General features: G+C 46.1%; 1 protein-coding gene across 3 annotated transcripts in view; it reads left to right on the top strand.

Moving 5' to 3' along the window:
• Positions 1-26,822, top strand: part of tars2 (threonyl-tRNA synthetase 2, mitochondrial) — a 57,108-nt gene that overhangs the window by 6,607 nt on the left and 23,679 nt on the right. For all 3 annotated transcript variants that reach the window (XM_084336218.1, XM_084336219.1, XM_084336217.1), the window contains exons 6-8: positions 4,459-4,523; positions 17,211-17,289; positions 20,054-20,200. In XM_084336218.1, the coding sequence (XP_084192344.1) occupies positions 4,459-4,523; positions 17,211-17,289; positions 20,054-20,200 (291 nt within the window). The remainder of the gene's footprint in view (positions 1-4,458; positions 4,524-17,210; positions 17,290-20,053; positions 20,201-26,822) is intronic.

Raw genomic sequence — 26,822 nt, 5'->3', positions numbered from 1 at the left:
TGTAATATTCTAGAACGTTGTCATTGTTTGGTCTATTTATGAATCGTTTTCAAATAAACGCTAGATTATCGATAGTATATGTGTACATATGCACGCTGGTGCCGCAAGCTGTAAATCGATTCTCTTATTTCCTGATCACTTGCACAGTCAAAACAGCCATATCACATATAGGGGGAAAGCTTATATCTCCGTGAAAAAAGGTCTGATTATCCTAATACTGGTAAAATAGATTCCTTACCTGAGATCAGATGGTATCCAAATGGATTATTCCAATTCCTGATCGACCATTCCAAAAATCTATCCTTTTATTGATCCACCGCGTATACAGTAAAACACATAATCCCCGCTGCTCTGATGGTCCAGCAAGAAGCTGATCGGCCCCGGTTGCTTGCGTGAGAAGTAAAATGTGGAGTCCGGGTCTTTTTTCCCTATGCATTTTCATTGAATCCAATCCAAAAGGGTGAATTACCATCTGGGAGACGATAGGGGGCGCTTTTTTCACATCTGAGCGCCTGGCGGGGCAGGATTACCAACGGTAGACTCGGTTGATGAAATATGAATTCAGATAGCTAATAAAATTAAAAAAACGAGAAAAAACAAATAATAATAATTAATAATGCAGGACCTGTTGCAGAAGTCTTTATTCGGCATGCAACGACACTCAATGTTTTAGCGGTACACACAGCGGTTAGTTTAGCACACACACCGGAACACACACGCATGCATTGTCTCTTTAGAATCGCCAATGCGAATCGCCGATGCGATTAGTCTCTGCGATTAACCCATCCCGTCGTCCTTCCCCCCCAAGGGCAGCCGGGAGCAGACAGGCGTCAACGTGAGCCGCGCCAGGGGACCAATCCAAGTGCTCCTGTCCGTCTTCGTCAAGGACGCCACAGCGTTAGCGATCTGTTGTTGTGCATGTTTTTCCATTGGGTTTATCTTATCGGGGGGGAAACCCTTGCGAGCACGGGGAGATCATGCAAACTCCACACAGAAAGGCCTGGGAGATACCCCACCTGAGTACCTGGCATCATGGAAACCTGGTCCCCAAGCGGGAATCGAACCCTGGACCTTCTTGCTGTGAGGCGACAGTGTTAACCACTGCACCACCGTGCCGCAAATATTCTCGTTATGGGCATTCAACCCGCGGGGGGTAAACCCGAGAACTCGGTTTGGGCATTCAAAGTGTTAACAATTGTGTGTATTGAGCTGTACTGTATTGTACCCATTCTGCAATCTGTTAAATATTGATTGATTGATTGTTATTAACAGATTGCACAATGGGTACAATACAGTACAGCTCAATACCTTAAGGGAATGCAGACCAGAGAGAGACTTTCGTCTTGTTTACATCAGGGTCCCCCATTTTCAATTCATCATAACATATAATGACATACAGATAGACAATACTGCTACATCTATACATTTATGACATACCAGATTTACAAATACAGTATTGTTTGTGATACAATAAGAGTCTAAAAAAGAGTATATACATTTGACGAAGAAACTGTACATTGGAAGAGGTTGGGTGGAGGGGGGGGGGACTGTACATTGGAGGTGGGAGGGGGGGTAACTGTACATTGGATTATCGACGAAACCGAAACAAGTAGGCTCCCTTAAAACGCTAACGCTATTAAAAAAATAAATAAATAAACAGTGGAGGTTAAAATAAGAATATGACTTGGCCTGAAAAAAAGTTCAGTCAGGAGATTTCTTTTTGCTGGGTATAGCCCTCCAAACACTGCAACGCACATTGAAAATCCATATCTCTTACAGCCGGGGCGCAGTAGGTACAAGGATAGCTAAAGCGGCTGGTGCCCAAAGTGTTAAGAGGTTAAGGTGCAACTTGCAAATATTGTCATATATTGTCAAAAGATTTACTTCTGCCTTGGGTCATTTATTGTTTAGGGCAGGTGCACTTGATCTAACATCATTCAAGTGTGCGAAATATCACTGGACTACATGATACTGCAATAAGCAAACACATAAAATGAGGATATATTCTATAGACACATAACACAATAAATAAATATATATATAGTTAACAAAAGGATACCATGTACAGAGATGGAGTGCTATTGAGTTCTTTGTAGGTGCACAGCATATTCTAATATTTATGTTGTGCCAAGTGCCCATAATTACGGAAGCCCTAAGAGGCCATACATTCATACATTTTATTTGCTCTGTTTTCTCGTGATAACGCGATAATTTTCTCGATCTCGAGAAAACGAAACGATAGTCTATATATTAAATCACTGCAGGAAACATCATTCAGTGTCGCAATGTCAGAGGAGCAGGTGGCCCCGCACTCGGTGCATCACAGTCACGAAAGGGGCTAAGCAGGAGGATATTGATCACCGCGTCACATATCTCTTCAATCAAGGCCTGACACAGGCTGAAATAGCTTTATGCCTTGCTGTTACAGATAATATATATACACATTAACCCTTTCTCCGCCAATGACGTGTTAAGACGTCATTCGTCGCCATGCGTAATCTGCCAATGACGTTTTACAGCGTCTTTGAGATCAATATTTCAAATTTCTGTCATGGTATTCATATTTCACCCACGGATCCTTGACTGGTGCTGTAGGACTCCGCTCAACTCTCCAACGCTTCAATACCGCCACTTGGTGGCCGATCGGCGAGTTGCCAAAACCAGAAGGACCGGAAATGCTTGGTCCGCACGCTATTCCGTCCGGCCACTCGCTATCGCTCGCGGGACTCCATCTTGACACACTGGATAATCAATCCGTTGCCATAACACAATAAACAACATTATTTGGACGTACCGTACTTTTCGCACTATAAGCCGCACCTGACTATAAGCCGCAGCAGCTAAATTGAATGATGTGTACATATATAAGCCGCACTGGACTATAAGCCGCAGGTGTTTTAATGTTTAATTACCATATGTAAGGGTTCGTGCACAGAGGGGATTGTCACAATACAGTCGGACAAATAACAAGAATTAATTCATTTACAAGTTGTATTAAGTTTAGCAAATAAGCGAACAGATAAATAACATTTCAATGCAGTAAAAAAAGCTATATTTTCGGGTTTGGTCCACATATATATCCATATCCAAGCGTCTTTGAGCACCTGGAAAAGCGCTATATAAAATAGATGTATTATTATTATTATTATATAAGCCGCACCGTTATATAAGCCGCAGGGACGAAAAATGGGGGAAAAAGCCGCGGCTTATAGTCCGAAAAGTACGGTATATAGTATTATGCAACCTGGAAATGGATCGCATAGATCAACATCCCATAATAGCGATCTTTTTGCTCTACGCTCATCACCCAACGGTAAGAGGAGACTGGGGTGAGTTTCAGCGTTTTTGATTATTATTATCCATACAAACTGTTCTGATCTATATATCACCCATACTACATGAATGATTTAACGTCGGCCACGGACTTATAAACGATCCCCCCCCCCCCCCCCCTCCGGTCAACCGCGCATGATGAGTCATAACGTCTGGGACCTTGTACAGTTGACATTTTTTATCTGGCGTCAATTGGTATCAAACTGCATTTGATGATGTAATATATGCATTTATGGCTATAACTCACGTTCTATGAAATACTGCAGAAAACGATAAAACATATTTATACTCTAGACCGTATTTTTGTATGAATGTGTGAATGAAAAAGTAAAACGTTCCTACATCCTGAACGATAGCTAATCGATGTTGAATGGGCCATAGTAATGTCAATTTAGCAATACAATTTAAAAAGTTATAGCCCTGCAAAGAAGGTGAACATCTCCATAGACAAATAGAGCTGGCAGAGGACGGTATAAGGATGGATATAAGCGTGGCAGAGAAAGGGTTAAAGTGCCTCAAAGTGAGCTCTCAAAGAGCACCTGGCTACAGGAGGCTGCAACGCCAAGCTGGCCCCCGTATGTCCAAACCCCTCCCACCCCCTCCTAATGTACAGTTTCCTCCCCATCGTATGTATATTTTCTGTTAGGATCTCTGTTTAACAGTACTGTATATTTGCATATCTTGTATGTCGCAAATGTAACAGTACTGTGTATACCTGTATGTCATGTACCCCCCTGAAATAATCCGATTTAATTTGTTTTCTCGTGATAACGCGATAATTATCTCGTTATCACGGGAAAACGGAGCAAATAAAATTTATGAATGTATGACCTCTTAGGGCTTCCGTACATAATATCAGTAGTTGTAACAATAAAAGACACTGTGTTCTGCTGATGAACAGTGTGAGGCTTGTAGCAGCTTGTGTCATTGAGAGTTTTACATATGTTTACTTTGATAATTGCCATTGGCAGGGATATTACTCAACACGAAGGAATGTTTTAAGGAGTGCCTGTGATACTGTGGTATACTCCAGCCAGTCCCCTGTTTGCCCTTTTTCTATTATATTCTTCTCGAAGGTACCATAGACATGAATATGAATGGTTGTGTTTTTGTTTTTACTTGTAGCATAGTAAGCTGAGACTGCAGCTGATAGCAGAGCAGATGAGTGGTGCCACAGTCACAGTGTACAGGCAAGTATAGATGTGTTGTATACACCTCTGATATCTGTACTACTGGCGTTCACTATATTATATTGTCACAAACAAACAAGGAGACCTTTTTCATAGCATCCATCTTGACGAGTCATAGCAGGTTAAACACGAGTGTAACTATAAACATTAGGGAATGTTATTGTTCTGAAGGATCGGATTAAACCGAATATATTTATTTATTTATATATATGTATTTAATTGTATTTGTATATCCCCTGATGTCCCTTGTATATTCCTTGTACAATATGCATTGAATATCCCTTCTAGTCTACTGAACATCCCATAATAGTCTCCATTCTACCATTGGACGAGAACCACGTGTGGGCAGTAAGGCCAATTCGGCCCAGTATCGGCATTGAGACATCGTGTATATTAATATTTGAATAGTCATATTTGGCACTATATTGTCGAGTTGGACGTATTCTATTAAGCTAATAATAGTCTATTCATATATAGTGCCTCGTGCGGTAAGAGTTCTATAGTAATCAGCACCCCCATCGTTTCGGGCATCAGCTGGACGCTTATCCAGGGTGGTTGACCCCACGTGAAGCTGCACCCGAGGAGCTCCAGGCCAAAGAGCGAGTGGACCTGTATATTGGATTATTCTACCGACGACGGCTAGCCTTCCCCGGCTTGGATTATGCTTTGAGTACTTTGATTATTCTATGGATAAAGGCCAACATTGCTGTGTGTTGGAAATACCCCCCCCGGAGAGGACGACAGGTGAGACGGCGCTCTGCACAGTGAGGTCGCCTCACGTCTCTCCGTCGTGGACCGGAGGACGCCGGCCACAGAGGGTCCAGCTGCATTCATCTGTGGATCGAGGATCGTTGGGCACCGTGTCGCACAACTGTGGACTCTCCCAAGATACCCTCGGCCAGACGGGATCCAGCCAGTGACTCTCTAACCCCCCCCCTCCAGCTGTCCTACAAGCAGTCGGAACCTTCCCCTAGTGTATCCAGCTATATAATCATTCAAGTATCATTGCTATTGTTCCCTAAATATTCCAGGTTGTATATTTGCTTCCTGCGCAATCAGAGATTGGACATTCGATATTGATCTACCTACGAATACTCATTTGCCATAAAAGTGCATACTATTTCAAATCATAAATGTAATTAAGTGATCGTTGTACATACCTTTTGCTATGTATTAAAACTCAAACTTTCGATTTGGTACATTTGTGTTGGATCCGTTTATCAGGTGGGAGTGTTCAACATATTCATACCTAGTACTGGGTGGCCAGAGTCTAAAGTACAAGAGGTAGTGGTAGTAAGTATCATATCTAACCATACAGTCAGGGAATTGTACCCCTCAGTTACAATTGGTCCTTCGAGCCGGAGGGTAATCAGTGTAATATTAATATAGTGTTATTAATATTAAAATGGCCTATGATGAACACTCCACGAAACGATCCTCCTAACCAACAACGCCCGCGGCGCAAACGACAGCTCCCTCAGTACCTAGAGGCTTACGCTGTCAGTCAACAACCTAGTCTTCTACCAACAGTAAACGCGGTAAAACTAGAAAGTAAAATTATGTCTAACCCTAACGACCAGGCTACCCCGACCATAGAGGCCCCTATGGGTTCTAATGTAACTGACCAAGCTCACGGTGGGGACCAGGGGGAACCAGACATGACTTTACACCCCGCCAATACCGAAGAAGTAGTCCCCGACGAGTCCCGGGAGGAAGACAACACTACCGAGAGAGAACTCGGCACGGAAGAAGATGAGGAGAGCACCGTGGAGATAGAGCTCCAAGACTCCGCACGGAGTACCGCAAGGGACGGCTCCCCTATACAACCGTCTTCTCCCAGCGAGGCAGAGAGGACACTACAGCAGGCATTCCTCGTCAGCCTGAAAGCCTCTACTGAACGCGATAGACTCCAGGGTGAACGCGATCGATTGCAGATACAGCAACGGAGCGAAGAAGAGCACATACGCCTGGAAATAAGACTCATTCAGATGGAAGAGAATATGGCAAGAGACCGGGCCGACGCCCAGCGCGCCGCCACCGGTGCCCAGAGAGAATCGGATCTCACCAAGCGCGAAGCCGAGCGCGACAGAGCACAAGCGCAACTAATAGAACAGCTGATCAGAAGGACAACACCCCCTCCCTCCACCAGAGGCTCCAGGAACTCGTCTAGACATCACTCCAGGGCGGCATCCCCTAGCCGAGTAAGCGACCCTGAACTTGACCAACAGACGAGGTCTATACCCCCCGCAGACCCCCTTCCCCAACCGGTCCAAGCGAGACCCAGCCACCGGGAAGGAGCAGCATACACTGCGGAGAGGCTAAATCAGAGACTACAAGCCCTGGATGACCTAACGGAAGACGAAGAGGAGGAGAACCACGCCCGACGACAGCACAGTACTCTACCGGACCAGGAGGTCCAGTACAGCCCAGGCTATACCCCCGCGGAGCTGCGCTACAGACCCCCGACGCTATTCACGGGTGAGCACGACGCACGACCCGCACCGAGGAATAGCACCTGGACCAGCGGGCCATGGTACACAGCCGGTACCAGCCCACGCCAAGGAGCAGGAGGAGACTCGCCTAGGAGGCCTCTCCCCCAACGCTCGCCGATGTATCAACAATCCGCGTCATACATTGGCACACCTATGGTACCAGACTTCACCCAGGAGAACCGGGCCCAGTATACGGAGCTCCGCATGTGTCTGGAGACAATGTTGGTGGATGTCATTGATGAACGCCATAAATACGCGATACTACTGAAGCATTTAAAGGTACCCCGCGCGCACAACATAGCGCTCGCCTACGCCACTTCCACGACCCCATACACCGCAGCGCTGGTAGCGTTGGACCAGAGATATGGACGTATATGGGATTACGTGATCCAGGAGATCAGGCACATCGACCGCCTACCCCCAGCAACAGACAATCGAGCACTGGACGACCTGTCCATCAGAGTGCAGTCCCTGGTAGGGATGCTGGGAGCGCAGAGGGAAAAGGGTAGGCATGAACTATACGCCAACTCAAATGTAGAGAGGATCTTGGAGAAGCTACCGCCCGCCCGACAGGAGCGCTTTAGGCGGCAGAGAGACCACCGAGACCCTAATGGCCCCGAACCGAACCTCCTCGATCTAGCCGACTTCCTGGCGAGAGAAGTCAGCAGCTTACGGCTAGATACATTCGGACGGAGCACCCCTGGCTCCAGAGAAGGAACCAGGAGACTAAATGATGGAAGAAGATCGGTGACTGTCATGCACCAATCGGAGTCAGTGCCAAGCAGTAGGAGCCACAGTACCCCCTCAAGAAAGGAGAAGTGGAAGATAGTGTGCCCCTACTGTGAGAAAGAACACTGGCTGTCACAATGTGACTCATTCCCCAAGATGAATGCGGAGGAAGCGAGTCAATGGATAAAGTCCAACAGACGCTGTTTTCGCTGTGCGCGATCACACATGGCAGCCGAATGCCGCTTAAAGAAAAAGTGCAGTCGGTGCGATGGAGCCCATCTGGACATACTCCACGACAGTAACAGACGGCGGCCTCCACCCGCACCATCAAGCAGCAAAGCAAGCGTCATGTACATCGACCCCGCCAGCAGCAGCGGAGCCAGAGTGCTCTTAAAGGTAGTCCGTGTGACATTGAGCTACCAGAATAAAGTCATGGACACTTACGCCGTCCTTGATGACGGGTCAGAGAAGACCCTTCTGCTCGCGTCCGCTGCGGCCCAGCTAGGGCTGCGGGGGAGCGAAAACCAAATGACAATTCGGACAATAAGAAGAGATTTGAAAACGATAAAGGGCGAGAATGTCTCATTCTCTATCGCAGCAAGCGGCCAGCCCGAGCGACGGTACAGGATTACAGACGCTTTCACCAGCCAAGAAATAGGACTGTCGCGGTACACATACCCCGTAGCCAAGCTGATGGAGAAATATGTACATCTACGCAAGCTACCGATCCCACTCATAGACGGTGCTACCCCGACACTGTTGATAGGCTCCGACCATGCAGACCTCATTGTCCCGATAGACCGGGTTCATACCGGACCCAGAGGCTGTCCTGCAGCAGTCGAGACCCGCCTAGGATGGACTCTCCAAGGCCCACTCGCCAAATCTCTCAACCGAACCACAGCCACGAGCTGTCTCCACTCCCGAGTCACAGAGGGAGACACCGCACTCCTGCAGCATGTAGAGAGGCTATGGACCTTAGAACAAATGCCCTTTAAGAACGAAAAGAAAGACATTCGCTCTAAAGACGACATCTACGCCATTAACCTCCTCGAGACGGGAACAAAGAGAGTCCCAGTCAGCGGCGTGTTGAGATACGCCACGCCACTCCTGCGGCGGGAAGGGATGCCTACCTTTCACGCAAAGAAAGACGCCACAGAGCGGTACCTACTAAACACAGAGCGGCGCTTAGCCAAGGACCCCGCCCAAGAAAGTGTATACCGCGCTGAGATTGAGAAGCTCATCACAGCGGGACACGTCACAAAGATTGACATTAAAGAGGCCGACCAGACGACTGAATCGTGGTACGTGCCCCACCACAAGGTTCATCACAACGGCAAAGACCGCATCGTGTTTAACTGCAGCTACCAGATCGGATCCCAAAATCTGAATAAAGAGCTATTGCCCGGTCCTACACTCGGCCCCTCCCTACTAGGCGTACTACTCCGCTTCCGCCAGGACAAGGTGGCTATTAGCGGGGATATCAAAGGGATGTTCCTGCAGGTGAGATTAGTAGAGGAGGACAAGCCCCTGTTGCGGTTCCCATGGAGAGAGAGGCCAGGAGATGAGCACCCAGCCATCTACCAATGGAAAGTCCTCCCTTTCGGAACTACATGCAGCCCATGCTGTGCTACATTTGCACTACAGAGACATGTCGCAGAGGACCCAGCAGCGGACGAAGAGGTCCGACACAGTGTGAAGAACAGCTTCTACGTAGATAACTGTCTACAAAGCGTTTCGACCCAGGAAGAAGCCGAGGCTCTCCTACTTAAACTCCGCGCCTCTCTGATCAAAGGCGGCTTTGATCTCAGGCAGTGGGCCAGCAGCGATCCGCACGTACTGCGCAGCCTCTCCTCCGAGGACAAGGCAGCGAGCAGCGAGACCTGGATGGCCACAATCCCAGGAGAAGCCCAAGAGATGACACTAGGACTAGTGTGGCGCTTCAAAACAGATTCGCTCCACTATAGACACAAACCCCTGACCACGGAGCAGGGAAGGTCGACGGCAATACCGACCACCAGACGGAGTGTGTACAGAACACTCGCCCGACAATATGACCCGTTAGGATGTATACTACCGTACACCACCAGGGCAAAGATGATTGTACGAGCATTGTGGGACAAGGACCAGGGCTGGGACGACCCCATTCCCGCACACCTTGCATCCACCTGGAGAGAGTGGGAGATGGAACTCCACTCACTCCCAGGCGTTAACATACGCCGAAGCTACTTCCCACCCACGGTGAGGCCAGAGACATGTAAAATGGATTTACACGTCTTCAGTGACGCCTCCGAGGTCGCCTACGGATCAGTAGCCTACTTGCGGGCCCAAGAAGAGGGGGGAGAGATCTACACAGCATTCATCCTCGCCCGCTCGAGAATAGCCCCACGCAAGCAACAGTCTATCCCACGTCTAGAGCTCTGCGCAGCCCTCGCAGGAGCGCATCTAGCCACGCTCATCCAACGTGAGCTCACCATTCCGGTGCATAGAACAATCCTGTGGTCAGATTCCACGACAGTACTCGCCTGGATCAAATCGGATTCATGCAAATACAAAGTCTTCGTGGGAGTCAGAGTCACTGAGATTCAAGAGTTAACCGGAGAGTTAACCGGAGAAGCAAACTGGCGCTATGTTGATACAAAACACAACCCAGCTGACGTCATCACCCGGGGAATGTCCCTAGATGACTTAACCCGTCATAACATCTACAGTGACGGACCAGCATTCCTCAAGCTCCCGGAAGGAGATTGGCCCACGCCCACCCCGAGGGAAGCAAGTGACGAGGAGGCTGAGAATAAGAAACCTATGTTCTGTGGATTGAGCACTGTTGTCTCCGCAGACCCCAACATAGACGATTGCATTACCATAGAGAGTGCGCAGCAACGGACATTCCTGCGGCACCACCCAGAGATTCAGTCCCCCGCTGATATGTCAGCAGCTGACTACGAGGAAGCAGAACTGCTTCTACTGCAACGAGCCCAGAGAGACTCGTTCCCCGATGAACTAGACTGTCTACAGGGAGGAAAGCCCGTCCCATCAGACGGCAGATTGATTCATCTGGCCCCCGAGAGTGACACACATACCCTCATCAGAGTGGGTGGTCGCCTGCGGAGAGCCCCCAATTTACCGGATGACATTAAGTACCCGATCGTATTGAACAGCCGACACAAGGTCACAGAGCTGATTATAAAGAAATACGACGAGGATGTACACCACGCAGGAGCAGAGAGAGTCTTCGCGGAGATCAGACGTCGTTACTGGATACTTCAAGGAAGAGAGGCGGTGCGACGCTTCCAGCGAACCTGTCTAGACTGCCGAAAGTGGCGCGCGCAGCCCAGCATACCACGGATGGCTGACCTACCTCCATGTCGCCTCCGACTCGGCGACAAGCCATTCCACTCAACAGGCATGGACTGTTTTGGCCCGCTGCACATAAAGAAAGGAAGAGGCACCGAGAAGCGGTGGGGTATTGTATTCAAATGCATGACCACCAGAGCGATACATATCGAGCTCCTTCCGACCATGAGCACAGACTCATTTCTTATGGCCTTCCGAAGATTCACATCACGGAAAGGAAAACCGTCTACATTATTGTCCGATCACGGGACAAACTTCAAAGGCGGAGAAAGAGAGCTGAGGGAGAGCTTCCAAGCTATGGGCCCAGAACTTAAGACCCACCTCGCTCCAGCCCAGATTGACTTCCAATTCAACCCCCCAAACGCACCCCACTTCGGTGGAACTTGGGAACGAGAAGTACGTTCTATAAAGACAGCCCTGTACGCAGTACTTGGGGCCCAGACTGTGGCGGAAGAAGTCCTAATGACAGTCCTCCCGGAGATTGAGGGAGTATTGAACTCAAAGCCCCTCGGTTACGTCTCCAGTGATGTAGCAGATGTCGACCCAGTCACCCCCAACACCCTCCTGATGGGGCGGCTAGATCCCACGTTACCCCAGACAATGTACCGGCCTGAAGAAGCGAACGGCCGACGAATGTGGAGGTACAGCCAAGTATTAGCCGACAAGTTTTGGAGCAGTTTCCTACTGCACTACCTACCGTCTCTACAGACCCGCCAGAAGTGGGTAAAAGAGAGAGACAATTTGACGGAAGGAACAGTCGTCATGATTATTGACCAGTCACTACCCAGAGCTATGTGGCCGGCTGGCCGCGTAAGCAAAGTGATCACCGGTGCCGATGGCAAGGTCCGAGCAGCTGAAGTACTCGTCCAGGGGCGCATTTACACCCGTCCTGTGGCGAGGCTCATAGAACTGCCCCGACTCCCAGACACAATCGATGATGACCATGACCCTTTGACTTTGTGAGTTGACTGACCCTTACAGCGAACCCTTGAGTGGTAGACAGTGCGGTTAATCTGTCTCTGCTTAACTAATTAGGTTGGGACCAATTAGGGGGCGGCTGTTCTGAAGGATCGGATTAAACCGAATATATATATTTATTTATATATATGTATTTAATTGTATTTGTATATCCCCTGATGTCCCTTGTATATTCCTTGTACAATATGCATTGAATATCCCTTCTAGTCTACTGAACATCCCATAATAGTCTCCATTCTACCATTGGACGAGACCTTGGTGCCAGGTCGCCATACCCCTCAGACCAGGTTCAATCGTACCGCTCAACATGTATGGACAAGTCCTAGTTCCGCGTAGGAATATGTCTACCGCACCACTAATGGTACTATTTGTTCATAGTGCGTATATATACTGCGCTATTAAAGTAGAGCTTTCTTTTAGTCCAGTTCCTTACCCTCCAACAGAGTGACAGACGCAAAAGCCTCCCCGCGAACCACGTGTGGGCAGTAAGGCCAATTCGGCCCAGTATCGGCATTGAGACATCGTGTATATTAATATTTGAATAGTCATATTTGGCACTATATCGTCGAGTTGGACGTATTCTATTAAGCTAATAATAGTCTATTCATATATAGTGCCTCGTGCGGTAAGAGTTCTATAGTAATCAGCACCCCCATCGTTTCGGGCATCAGCTGGACGCTTATCCAGGGTGGTTGACCCCACGTGAAGCTGCACCCGAGGAGCTCCAGGCCAAAGAGCGAGTGGACCTGTATATTGGATTATTCTACCGACGACGGCTAGCCTTCCCCGGCTTGGATTATGCTTTGAGTACTTTGATTATTCTATGGATAAAGGCCAACATTGCGGTGTGTTGGAAATACCCCCCCCGGAGAGGACGACAGGTGAGACGGCGCTCTGCACAGTGAGGTCGCCTCACGTCTCTCCGTCGTGGACCGGAGGACGCCGGCCACAGAGGGTCCAGCTGCATTCATCTGTGGATCGAGGATCGTTGGGCACCGGGTCGCACGACTGTGGACTCTCCCAAGATACCCTCGGCCAGACGGGATCCAGCCAGTGACTCTCTAACCCCCCCCCTCCAGCTGTCCTACAAGCAGTCGGAACCTTCCCCTAGTGTATCCAGCTATATAATCATTCAAGTATCATTGCTATTGTTCCCTAAATATTCCAGGTTGTATATTTGCTTCCTGCGCAATCAGAGATTGGACATTCGATATTGATCTACCTACGAATACTCATTTGCCATAAAAGTGCATACTATTTCAAATCATAAATGTAATTAAGTGATCGTTGTACATACCTTTTGCTATGTATTAAAACTCAAACTTTCGATTTGGTACATTTGTGTTGGATCCGTTTATCAGGTGGGAGTGTTCAACATATTCATACCTAGTACTGGGTGGCCAGAGTCTAAAGTACAAGAGGTAGTGGTAGTAAGTATCATATCTAACCATACAGTCAGGGAATTGTACCCCTCAGTTACAGTTATCATTGATTCAGGATGTTCAGTGCCAGGGCTCTGCGCTGGGCTGCACCAGTTATGTATAAGCAGGGTTCGCACAAGGTCCTTGAAGTGCTTGATTTAAAAAAGTTAAATAAAAAGTCTAGGCCTGGAATTCCCTGAAAACAGCAAAAAAAATTAAAGTCCTTGAAATTCAAATCAACCATTGAATGTTTTGTTCATCCATGATCAAATTGTTCTGAATCAAGAAATCGCTTTTTTTTCGTTCTGTTTTAATAATATCTGACTAGTCGCTGTCTCGCATGCTCCAACTGCTTTTCCTAATTTCTTTGTGTGTGATGCTCTAGCTGGCAAGCAGGCCAAGAAGATGCTTAACAAAACTGCATTTAAAAGTGAATTGTATCCTTCGAGTGACATCCTTAAAAATGTAAAATAGTGATTGGAAAAGTACTTAAAAGTCCTTGAATTTCATTTTGCAATGTCTGTGGGAACCCTGTATACAGTAAGTCCTCTCCTAAGTTAGGGTGTAAAGTTGACACTACAGGTTTAGTAACTACTAGTTAGTTTATAACTAAATCAGCTAGAAAAATTGCTTGCACCGTGATTACCTAATAAGTAATAACTAGGGATGCTCGATATTGGCTTTTTTACCGATACCAATATACTGATATTGTCCAACTCTTAATTTCCGATACCGATATCAACCGATATCACATTTTAATGCCTATCGGCCGATAATATCGGTAGGCCGATAATATCGGAAATCCCTAGTAATAACCCAACTAGTTTGGACGTAAAGTCAAAACTAACGAAAGTTGGACAATCTACCATTCAAAGATGGGGAAACGGTCATCTTCGTCATGGTTACTGTGCACACTAGCTTGCTGGCTGGCAAGATCGATCAATAGCTAGATCGATATTGGAATATCATATCAATAAATTAGGTCTCTACTAAATTTCTGTGTTGCAAAATGGCATGCAATTAAAAGGATGCTGTGTGCTAGGAAAACTGCAGTTTTACCATTAGTGAGGATAATTATGTGACATTTTATGTTGGGGGCATGTGTAACTATTTAGTTGTTACTTATAGTTATGTTGTAACTTATCACCTACCCTAGGGCATGTGTAACTATTTAGTTGTTACTTAGAGTTATGTTGTAACTTATCACCTACCCTAGGGCATGTGTAACTATTTAGTTGTTACTTAGAGTTATGTTGTAACTTATCTCCACTGTGCAACCGCCTTCGTTTTATTAATGCGTGAATCACAACCTGGTAATAATTTATGTTATTTCAAAATTCAAGAGGTTTATTTATCACATGCATACCAGGGCATACAGTGAAATGTGGTTGGCCATGCCCGCTTCGATTGTGCAAGAATACAATTGTAAATAATAGTAAATAGTAATAAAATAAGTAGAATAGACATGATAAAATAGACATGTTAATACATCCTGAGATAATTGCAATACAATGTTGAGCTACGACTTAAAGGCACTGGGTCCTATGTACACTACTATACAATATACAGTTTTACTTCTATGTCCCTATGCTATACTTGCTATTACTATGCAATAATCAAACAAGTAATTTTCTTAAAGTGTCCTTTTTTCCATTCCTTTAAAGTGTCCTTTTCTTGTGTCTTTAAAGTGACCTATGGTGTGAGCTAGGGCTGAGCCGGAATGTTCGAACCTTCGTTCGCTACTTAGGCATTCAAATTCTAAATCAACATTTGAATTTTTAATTTTTTATAAAATTACAAAAAAAAGATAAAGAAAAAAAAAATTCTATTCATTCTGTTTAAACCAATGGGGTTTTTCTTCACAGTTGCAGATAAAGATTAGGCTACACTGAGTACGGGCGGCCGCGGTAGCGCAGCGGACTAAGCGTCTGTCTACCACCACAGAGACAGTGGGATCGAATCCAGCTGTGGTGCTTCCGGGTTGGCCGACTGTCCACACTAATACAATTGGTAGTGTTAGCGGGTGGGAAACCCGGCGAGGGTGGGTCCTGGTCATTGTAAACAGCGACTCCTACAGTTCGGTCGGGGCGCCTGCACAGCAAGGGAAGGAGGTAGTGTGACCTTCCACACGTTACACTCCCCCAGTGAGAGTCTGCGCTGCCAGGTGAAAAGAAGCGGTGGGCTGGCTACACATGTGTCGGAGGAAGCATGTGATAGTCTCCGCCCTCCCGGACCGACGGTAGTGGGTAGAGTGCGCAACGACCAGGAAGGGGATTGGGAATTGGCATAACGACTAACATTCGGATGGGAGAAAATCGGAAAAAGAAGGAGGAAAAAGATAATTAAAAAAAATAATGAGTTATATTCATTAAAGCAAGTTGATTTAATTGATTTCGTTGGGCTGGGGCTTCTCCCTGGGCTGGGGCTGGAAAGTTGATTTAATAAAAAAATTAAAGACTAATTTAATCAGCTTAATCACTTTATTCAAATTGAGGATTTAGTTTGAGGATATTAAAAAAAACAGGCTTCGGGGACCGCCTTAGTGTGAGCGAGTGCAGCATGTGTGTTGTGTGCGTTCATGTGTGCTTGTGTGTGGATAGATCAGTTTTCTGATGGCCTGAGGTCTCTCTGTTCTTGCGGAGGCTCTAGCCTGACCGCAGCAGCTTGAACAGGCTGTTGTTGGGGTGGTGAGGGTCTTTCATTATTCTGCAGGCTCTGGATTTGTACCTCCTGTTATATAAGTCCTGCAGGGGTGGTAGTGCAATACATGTAGTACGCTCTGCTGAGCGCACCACTCTGTAGGGCCTTCCTGTCCTGGGCCATGCTGTTTCCAAACTAGGCAGTGATGTTCCCAGTCAGGATGCTCTCGACAGCCCCGGAATAGAAGGAGTGGAGTATCTTCCCTGATACTCTGAACTTCCTTAATTGTCTCAGGTGGTAGAGGTGCTGTTTCGCCTTTTTTACCACAGTGTCTATGTGAGTTGTCCATGTCAGGCTAAACTTTTTTTTTTATCCACTTTTTCTCCCCATTTACTATTTTTCTCCTTTCCCAATTTCGTATTTCCAATTCTTCCCTCCCCTGTCTTCCGTTGCTAGACTATGCCTCCCACTGGTCGGTTGTAGTGAGGATAGAAGCCTTGCATCACGTGTCCCCTCCGGTACACGAGGAGGCAGCCTGTCGCATCTTTTCACCGCAGCAGCTCGAACTCTCTGTGGCGAGGAGTAACGCGTGGGAGGCTCACGCTGCCCCCGCTACTTCCTGTTTCCGCCGCACCGGCGTCACCCAACCGACCTGTAGGAGTCGCTGTCCACAACGTCCAATCCCCACCCACCGGCTTTCCCACCCTCTAACACTTGCCAATTGTGTTAGTATGACGGCCGGCCAAGCCGGTAGCAACGCCGAGAGCTGGGCTCGATACCAGCGTCTCCTGCGTTAGTGGCGAGCGCCTTGCCCACTGCACCACTCAGCCGCCTCAGGTCAGGCTAAACTTAACTAACTCAAACTTAACTAAGTTTGAACTAACACTCCTAACAGCGACACTAGGAACAGGCTACTGTGCACGCTTGCTCCCTGGAACCACTCCGACAAACCTAAATGGAACGGAACCCGTATGAATGTAATTGGTTAGACCTGCGTTTCCCTACTGTGCCACGTCAACATGACTACTGTGGAACATGTGTGTGAACCTGCTTCCTCTCCATCTGTGTCTCAGGTGTGGAGACAGCGTGGGGGTCTGTCACGGCCCCCTCCTCCCTCACACTGGCCTCCTCAGGGTCTTCAACATGCTCCAGGTATGTGTGTGTGAGTGAGAGAGAGATGTTCTTTTATTGTTCCAGTTAACCCTTTCACTACTGCACAGGGTTAACACTTTCACTACCACACTGCAGAAGGTTAACACTTTCACTACCACACTACAAAGAGTTAACGCTTTCACTACCACACTGCAGAATGTTAACCCTTTCCCTACCACTCTACAGAAGGTTTACCTTTTCACTACCACACTACAGACGGTTAACCGAGGTCTCTCTTCCAAAGTTGCCCTGGTTATGGAACAAAAACAGCTAAATCACATTCAAGGACAAAAGGGGAAGGAAACTAAATAAAGGGTCACGAGCGTTCATGCAACATCTGTTCATAATGTATTTATAAATCATGTTGTTTGCCTCTTTGTGCTTTCACTTCAGCTTGTGGTTTTTCTTTCCTCTCACACTTCCTATTCTCCATGACACCAACAACAAGGAGGATACTTTACTGAACACACACAGCTCCTCATCAGACCTCGGCTGGTTTCACCGTCTCATTGTTTTCGTCTCTGAAAGTCCAGGGGTTGTTTGTATTCTTACTCTGCCGTTTTGGCAGAATGGGTATTTAAAATCCATCCAAGAAGGGGGATCTCCCCTTACTCAATAATCAACTAGGCTGCAGTAAAAAACTTAAAACCAGATTCTCAAACATAAACATAAAGACGGACAACACGCTCATCACAGACAAGCTGGATGTAGCCAATTACTTAAACATCTTCTTCACAAACATAGCCACAACACTGGTAAACAAACTACCCTCCCACTCAGGGCATTATGGGGTAGAACACATAGTAGCATACTACAAAAACCTAGGGGTCCGCAAGGACGACTTCAAACTTGAAATGGTAACAAACTGAGCGCCCTCCAACCTAACAAGGCCACTGGCCATGACAACATCCCCTCCAAATTCCTCAGAGACTCAGCAGCCGCCATCACCCCAGTCATCACACACATAATAAACCTCTCCATAAAACAGGGACACGTCCCCAAGGACTTCAAAATTGCGAGAGTGACCCGTCTGCACAAAAAGGGCAGCAAATTAGACCCAGGCAACTACCGCCCTGTTTCTATTCTTACCTCCATCTCGAAAGTCATGGATAAAATAGTCTACGAACAGGTAGAAAAGTACCTAGCGGAAAAAAATCAAATCTACGAATTCCAATCTGGCTTCAGAACGTCCCACTCCACTGACACATGCCTCCTCTATTTGAACGACCACATCAAACAAGAGGTGGACGCGGGCAAATACTGCGTCATGGTCATGCTGGACCTACAAAAGGCCTTCGACACTGTCAATCACTCCATTCTGATTGACAAGCTAAAAGCAATTGGTTTTGATAGTTTATCAGTGAGCTGGATGCAATCCTACCTGGAGGGGAGAGAACAGATGGTAGAGGTAAACGGTACTCTATCCCCCCCCCCCTCACAGTGAGCTGTGGTGTTCCACAAGGAAGCATACTAGGACCGCTACTCTTCCTAATTTATGCAAATGACATGTCGTCAGTCTGTGACTGCAACTTGTTCCTGTTTGCGGACGACTCAGCCCTGCTGGTCTCTGACAAGAACAAGTTGCAGGTTGAAAAAACCCTCAGCTCGGAACTAGGCAAAATCTGCATATGGCTCGCTGATAACAAACTATCATTACACCTGGGCAAAACAGAGTCCATTCTCTTCGGTTCAAATAACAAACTCAGCAAGACCGACGGCTTCTCAGTTACAGTGGGTGACAATATTGTCACAAGGAAAGACGAAATTACCTACCTGGGTTCCATCCTAGAGGCAAATCTTTCCTGTGACAAAATGGCATCCAATGTAATAAAAAAAGTCAACCAACGAACTAGATTCTTGTACCGGATCTCCTCTCTGGTAAACAAGAATACCCTGAAGACTCTGGCAGGAGCACTCATTCAAGGGTACTACGACTATGCGTGCACCTCATGGTACCAAAGCACCTCAAAGGCGCTTAAAACAAGATTACAAACATCACAAGCTGGTCAGACTACTACTTGACCTTACCCCCAGAACCCACCTCACCCCTGCCCACTTTGACAACCTAGGATGGCTTAGAGTAGACGACAGAGTACAGCAACTTGCAATGGGCCTGGTCTACAAGATACACTATACAACTAAGGTACCCATGTACATGTCAAAATACTTCCCAAAGGTCAGTGAATACCACAACCACTACACCAGAGGAAGCTCAACAAATCATGTTAAACCCAGATTCGGCTCAAACAAGGGACTAAACACATTTCGCAATTATGCCACATCAATGTGGAACGCCCTACCCAAAGCTGTAAAGGAATGTGAATCCCTACCCACATTCAAAACCGCTCTTAAAGAGCACCTACGGGAGGCTGCAATTCTAAACTGGCCACCGTAAATGCCCAAAACCCCCACCACCTCCTAATAGACAGTCTCCTCCCCACCGCATGTATATATTCCCTCCCCGCTGCTGGTTGGATACAGGACAGGGGGACATTGAGCAGATGTTGTGATTCCATGGCAGGGAGGCTGGAAACAATGTGAGCCGCAGGATGTTGTGTTTGTCAGACTTCCTGTTCCAGGCTCCAATGAACACACTTCCATCAGTCACACACTCCCTGGCTCATCCTCCCTCTCTCGTCTGATTCCTCACCTCATCCTCCCTTCCCCTCTTGTCCTCTCCCCCCTTTCTTTCTGATGTCTTCTCTTATTCCTCTCTGTTGCCACCCGCTCCGTTCCCCCTCTTTCCATCTCTCCCGCATTCCAGGTGACTCCTGTGGCACTTGCCAATCAGCCAGAGTTGTCAGGTGTGATGCGTCTACTGGGCGTGGCCTTTCCTGCCGAGAGGGACCGGGAGGAGTGGCAGAGGGGGCGGGAGGAGGCCCGGCGCAGGGACCACAGACTCATCGGTAAGGTAAGATGAACCATGGACTGAGAGAGGGATATATAGCCCCTTTCGTGACTGTGCACGGCACGCCAACAAGGTTTGGCCGAGTGAATACACAGTCACTTGCTCCTCAATGGGAAACCAACTTAGATTTACCATGAAGGACTGGTTCTAACCGAACCGTTCGTTATACAAGTATCACAGAGACATTTCAAAGGTACTCACAGTTGCACGAGGGTTTCGAACAGAGAAACGCTAGGGTTTGAAAGCTCGGCGTTGCTAATAAACATTTTAAATAATTTTTATAAACTGGTCAACACTGCTCAAAACGGCGTTATTTCCGTATTTGGCTGCCTGGTGCGCCTGCGCTGTGATCACAGCGCATGCGTATCAGGCACCCAATGCCGGAAATAAAGCTGTGTTGACCAGTTTATAAAAAAAATTTAAAATGTTTATTAGCAACGCCGAGCTTTCAAACCCTAGCGTTTCTCTGTTCGAAACCCTCGTGCAACTGTGAGTACCTTTGAAATGTTTTTTTTTTTCATTTCAAACCTTTATTTATACTCGTGAAAGCACTGAGGTTTCCCTCATTTACAGTGATGACGAGTTAACAAAGGACACAAATATCATAACAGTTAATAATTACAATGAATTACAATTACTACAATGATGGATTAAAAACAATTACATGATTCAGTACATAGGTCAAGTGCAATGCCTTTAAACTCCATGAATGACGGGAATGTTCCGAGCTTTAGAGTCTTTTGCAGGGTATTCCATGTGTATGGAGCATCGTAGGAGAAGGCAGATTTTCCAAGCTCAGACCGAACTCGAGGCACCCTGAGCACAAGCCGATCATTCGAACGAGTTTGGTAGGTGACAGCACTCCAGACCAACAAAGATGTAATATAAGGTGGAAGGTTGCCAATAATTGCTTTGTAGATAAAAAGATACCCATGATAACTACGTCGCAACGAGAGAGATGGCCAGCCTACCCTCTCATACAAAAGACAATGGTGAGTATCATATTTGTCACCCGTAATAAATCTTAGGGCGGAGTGGTAGGCAGAATCCAAAGGCCTTAATGTAGACGCAGACGCATGCCTGTAAATGACATCACCATAGTCCAATATTGACAAAAAAACAGCCTGTATAATTCTTTTCCTACAGAACATAGGAAAACTAGCGCGGTTACGGTACAAGAAACCAATCTTTTGCCGTAATTTTGTAGCTAGGTTATCTATATGGAATTTAAAAGAAAGTTTATCATCCAGCCATATACCAAGATATTTATACTCACTAACTCTTTCAATATACAAACCATTTGCTGTTGTTAGGTGTAGCATGTCATAATCTATAACCCTGGCTCTAGAAAACATCATAGACTTGGTTTTACTAGCATTAAGCACTAACTTGAGCTTAGCTAGAGCATTTTGGAGAGTGTCAAACGCAAGCTGCAGGTTCACAATAGCTTCCTGAACAGTATCCGCAATGCAGTAGACAACTGTATCATCCGCATAAAGATGAGCCTGACAACCTGCTAGTGCTGAAAGACTAGAAACAATATCATTAATATAGATTGTAAAGAGGACCGGCCCCAATACCGAACCCTGTGGTACACCCTTAGACAATGGCAGGAAATCAGATTGAAAGTTACCTGAATTCACAGATTGACACCTTGAAGATAAATAGTCCTGAAACCAAGCACAAGCGGCTTTATCAAGGCCAATGCTAGCTAGACTATTCAAAAGCAAGTGATGGTCTTCTACTGTATCAAACGCCTTTGAGAGGTCTACAAAGAGAACTGCACAATGCTTCCCATTGTCCAGGGCTGAAATAATGTCATTAGTGACCAAAGTAACAGCTGTAATAGTACTATGATTTGCTCTGAAACCTGATTGGTGAGTACTTAGCACTGAGCAACTTGAGAAAAAGGTTTTTAATTGGTTGTTTACCAAGGTCTCCAGTGCTTTGGCTAGGCATGATAGTTTGGAGATAGGACGATAGTTATCCATCTTATCCCTATCCCCCCCTTTATGCAAGGGGAGCACCTTGGCAGATTTCCACACTTGCGGGACTATGCCAGATGCAATAGAAAGGTTAAAGATGTGTGACAATCGCTCACAAATGACAGGGGCTGCCAGTTTTATAAAAAAAAATAGTCTAAATTGTCCACACCAGTAGAACACTTAGGGTCTATGGATTGCAAGATATTGAGAGTTTCACTAGATGTAAATGGCTGGAAGGAAAATGTAGGTACACACGAGGCATGATCGAAGATTGGGCTAGGGTCAGAGTCAACATCTGTGATACTTGTATAACGAACGGTTCGGTTAGACCTAGGGCTGTCTTAAATACTTCGAAGCTTCGTTCGATGGCACAAGCTTCGAACATGAAAAATAATCGAAGTAGGGGAGCTCCAGTAGCTCACCACGTACCGCGAGTGCTATTTCAGCGCTGTGGACAACCGCGCTCGCGCGGATCTGGGGCTGAGCGCGTTCGAATCCCGGACGGCAGCCGTGCCTTTCCCAGAGTGTCTACCCCCCCATCTGAACCCTTTCAGCCTACTTCTGTCGGTCGAACTTGACCAAGTATGAATGAGAAGAAAAAGCGATAAACGCTAAAAGAACCAGGTGACTGGTCAAAGTTTAAAAAAAAAAAAAAATAATCGAAGTTTAAGAAAGGAATTATAATAAAAAGAATTAATTTTTTTTAATATATATATATATATATTTTATTTGTTTGCCTCCAAAATCTTGCGCCTCCATTCCAATGAAACGAAAGTAAGCGGCGCCTTCCCGCCTCCATTCCAATGAAACCAAAGTAAGCGGCGCCTCGACTCCACCTCTCTACAACAAGCACGTGGAGATTATCTGTGTTGAAAACAACAAGGACATGTGCAGCAGACATGTTGACGAAGAAGCGAAGCAATGCCGTTTGTTATTTAAGACTATGTCGGACAGATTTGTGTTCATTGTGCTGCTTTTTTAAAGTGTCCCGACCCATATAAAAATATGTCTTAATAAAACGTGCTTAACACTTTGACGACCGATGGGCTTAGTCTAATTAGTGGCTAGAGGGCCGGGGAATGTAAACAAACATGTGGGTTTTCTAACAGCTATATCTATACTTTATAGTGTTGCTTTCTGTCCATTCTCATTGTCAATTGAGTGCATAAACCGTCCCTTCAGAATGGCTTAAAGAGAAAAAAATCCATCGGTAGGTTGTTTGTTTGTTTGTTTGTTTGTTTATTTACACATATAAAAACAATTATATTACTCACTTCTTCAACCATTATCTGAAATGATAAAAAAAAAAAAAAAATCTAACCCCGACTAACCTTAATGTCATGCACTTGTCCTAATAAACGAACCTACACTGTAACACGCAACACTTTGATGAACATTGTTACTCAGCTGATAGAGTTATACCCTTCTTGCTGTCTTGTCGCACAGAACTTGTAAGTCGCTTTGGATAAAAGCGTCAGCTAAATGACTAAATGTATATGTAAATGTATATAATACAATATAATCCACAAGGGATGTGTAGGAGAATTGCCTAAAAACCCTCAAGGGGCTTGCATGTGGCATTCACCAGGAAGCAAAATTACATTATATCAAGATGAAATATAAAATCCCCCCCCCCCCCCCCCCCCAAACAAACAAACACACACAAACAGGCCTACATAGACACCGAAGCAGGCACCCATGCCATACGATTTCTGGTAGAGAAAACAATTAATGACAGGAAGAATATATAATAAAACGAAAATGCAATAACAAAATACAACAAGCCATCAGACCACAGTTTGTAAAGGAAGTCCATATGGGAAGTATTGGTGATCTAGGAGATGAGATTTCAGTGTTCTTTTGAATTTCAGAAAAGAAAATTCCAAAATATGTGGAGGCAAAGAGTTCCACAACTTTGACCCTCGGTAGAGCAAACAAAACTGAGATTGGGAAGTGCGGGAAAAGGGTGGTCTAAGCAAACAGGAACTACGTGTGGGGTAATTATGAATTTGGTGATTGTGGGCAAACATGTCATGAAAAAAAGGGGGAAGGGCTCTGTTTAAAGAACTATGCACAAATAAACCAGTCTGAAGATGATTCACTTGATAAACACTGAGTATACCTAACTTATGGAATAGAGGCTGAGAAGAATGACTTCGTTGAACACAGCTGATTATTTTTAGAGCTCGTTTCTGCAGACGGTATATGGGCTCAAGTTTGGTCTGATGAGTACTACCCCAAACTAAATTACAGTAATTGATATATGGGTAAACCATAGAGTAATATAACATTGTGGCAACCTCGGTGCTCAGCAAGTGACGTGTTTTTCCAAGAATACCAATACTCTTGGCCATTTTTGTAGTTATGGCTGTGATATGAGGTTTCCATGATAGGGATTCATCAAGCAGAACACCAAGGAATCGTGTAAAACACACCCTAGCTATGGGGATGTCATTGATCACTACTTTAGATGAGGAGTTAAAAATCACAGATTTGAGACAAAAAAAAAAAAAATTCGTTTTTGTAATGTTTAGTGATAATTTGTTGCATTTAAACCAAATTGATAGTTTGTTAAGTTCTTCATTTATGACCCTAATGATGGTATCAGGATCTTTATGTGAATAGAATACACTCGTGTCATCTGCAAATAAAATTTTCGACAGCCTGTCTGAGACGTTAGGGAGGTCATTGATATATAACAAAAATAACAAAGGCCCAATAATTGAACCTTGGGGCAGACCGCAAAGTAAAGGAAGAAAAGGAGAATTTATCCCATTATAGGATACAGACTGATGTCTATCTTTAAGGTAACTGGTGAACCATAGCAGTGCATTGTTTTTTATTCCAAGATGTGAGAGCTTCTGCAGGAGGATATTGTGATTGACTGTATCAAATGCCTTTGATAAGTCTAAAAAAATACCTATAGTGTTTTCCTTTCTGTCTTTAGCTTTGTATATTTCATTAATTAGATGTGTTATTGCCATATATGTTGCATGTTTCTTTCTGAACCCGTGAATATAAGCTTTATCAGAGATTTCGTATCTATTTTCTGGAAAGCTAGTTATAGAGCTAAAGGCTACTAACGTTATATTCAACGGCATTTCTGTTGTATATATGCTAATGAAATAACATAAACTGCTTATGATCCGGACTATCCCAGAGCATCTATGGATGAAAGGGGGGCGGCGGGGGACGTCGATTAGTATTATTGCTTACCAATAGAGTGTCCGTGTAAGTAGCCACATTCACAGATCGATTGCTTGCAAGCTCCGATCCGGCTATAAATTAGGTGATAAATGTCTTACCGTCAGCCCGTGTGATACCCGGCAGCATTTCCCCGTTATCGATCGGCATCTGGTAGATCGATATGTCCATTGGTTGATGATAAATCCCCTTATTCCATGGTGAAATCTCCGCTTCGAAACGTGATACACGGTGCATGCTGTTTGTTTGTGAGCAGAGTAATATGATACTCCGTTGGAGGGTACAAAATAAAAATTCCTTCGCCCACAATAATAATAGTAATAATTAATTTAATTTATATAGCGCTTCTCAATAACCCGAAGTCGCTGACAATAGTCGGGAGCAAGAGTACAAACAAAGAAACAAAAACAAAGAAACGACAAAGAAACAAAAACAAAAGGAACATGAGACCATGGGAGGAACAGGGGAGACAGCCTGATGGCACAAAAAAGACTGGAGACAGACATCAATCAGGTTGGAGGCGGGGGGGGGGGGGGGGTTATGGGTGGGGGGGGTTGAAGGCAAGGGAGAACAGGTGGGTTTTGAGGCGAGCTTTGAAGGTGGAGAGTGTAGGGGAGTCTCTGATGGACTGGGGGAGGGAGTTCCAGAGTCGGGGTGCAGTACGAGAGAAGGCCCGATCTCCAAAGGTTTTAAGCTTGGATGTCGGGACAGTGAGGGAGGCAGTGGAGGAGGACCGGAGGGAACGGGTGGGGCGGTAGGGAAGAAGGAGATCAGTCAGGTAGGGGGGGGCCAGGCTGTGGAGGGCTTTGAAGGTGAGGAGTAGTGTTTTTTCTTTTTTTTTATTGGTCTTTTTCCCCCTCCATTTTTCCTCCGATTTTCTCCCATCCCAATGTTAGTCGTATGCCAATTCCCAGTCCCTTCCTGATCGCTGCGCACTTACCCCCCACAGTCAGATCATCTGGGAGAGTGGAGGCTACCACGTGCTTCCTCCGACACACGTCCAGCCAATCACCGCTTCTTTTCACCTGGCAGCGCGGATTCTCATTGAGAGGGCGTAGCGTGTGGGAGGACCACACTATCCCCCTCACGTCCAATCCGCGCTTAGCAGGCGCCCCGACCGAACTGTAGGAGTCGCTGTTTACAACGACCCGGACCCACCCCGCCAGCTTCTCCCACCCTCTGATACAGCCAATTGTATCAGTGCAGACGGCCAGCCAAGCTGGTGACAACCCCGGAGCTGTGAGCTGGATTCGAACAGGCGAATCGAGCTCACAGCTCCGGGGCTGGTGACGAACGCAATCTCCGCTCGGCCACCTAACCGCCTCTGAGGAGTAGTGTTTTAAAGTTTATGCTGTGTTTGATCGGGAGCCAGTGGAGGACAGGAGTGATGTGTTCGCGGGACCGGGTGTTGGTGAGGAGGCGGGCGGCTGAGTTTT

The sequence above is a fragment of the Notolepis coatsorum genome (genome assembly GCF_963971535.1).
Source record: "Notolepis coatsorum genome assembly, chromosome: 19".
Classification (NCBI taxonomy): Eukaryota; Metazoa; Chordata; class Actinopteri; order Aulopiformes; family Paralepididae; genus Notolepis; species Notolepis coatsorum.
This window is presented reverse-complemented; position numbering and strand designations above follow the sequence as displayed.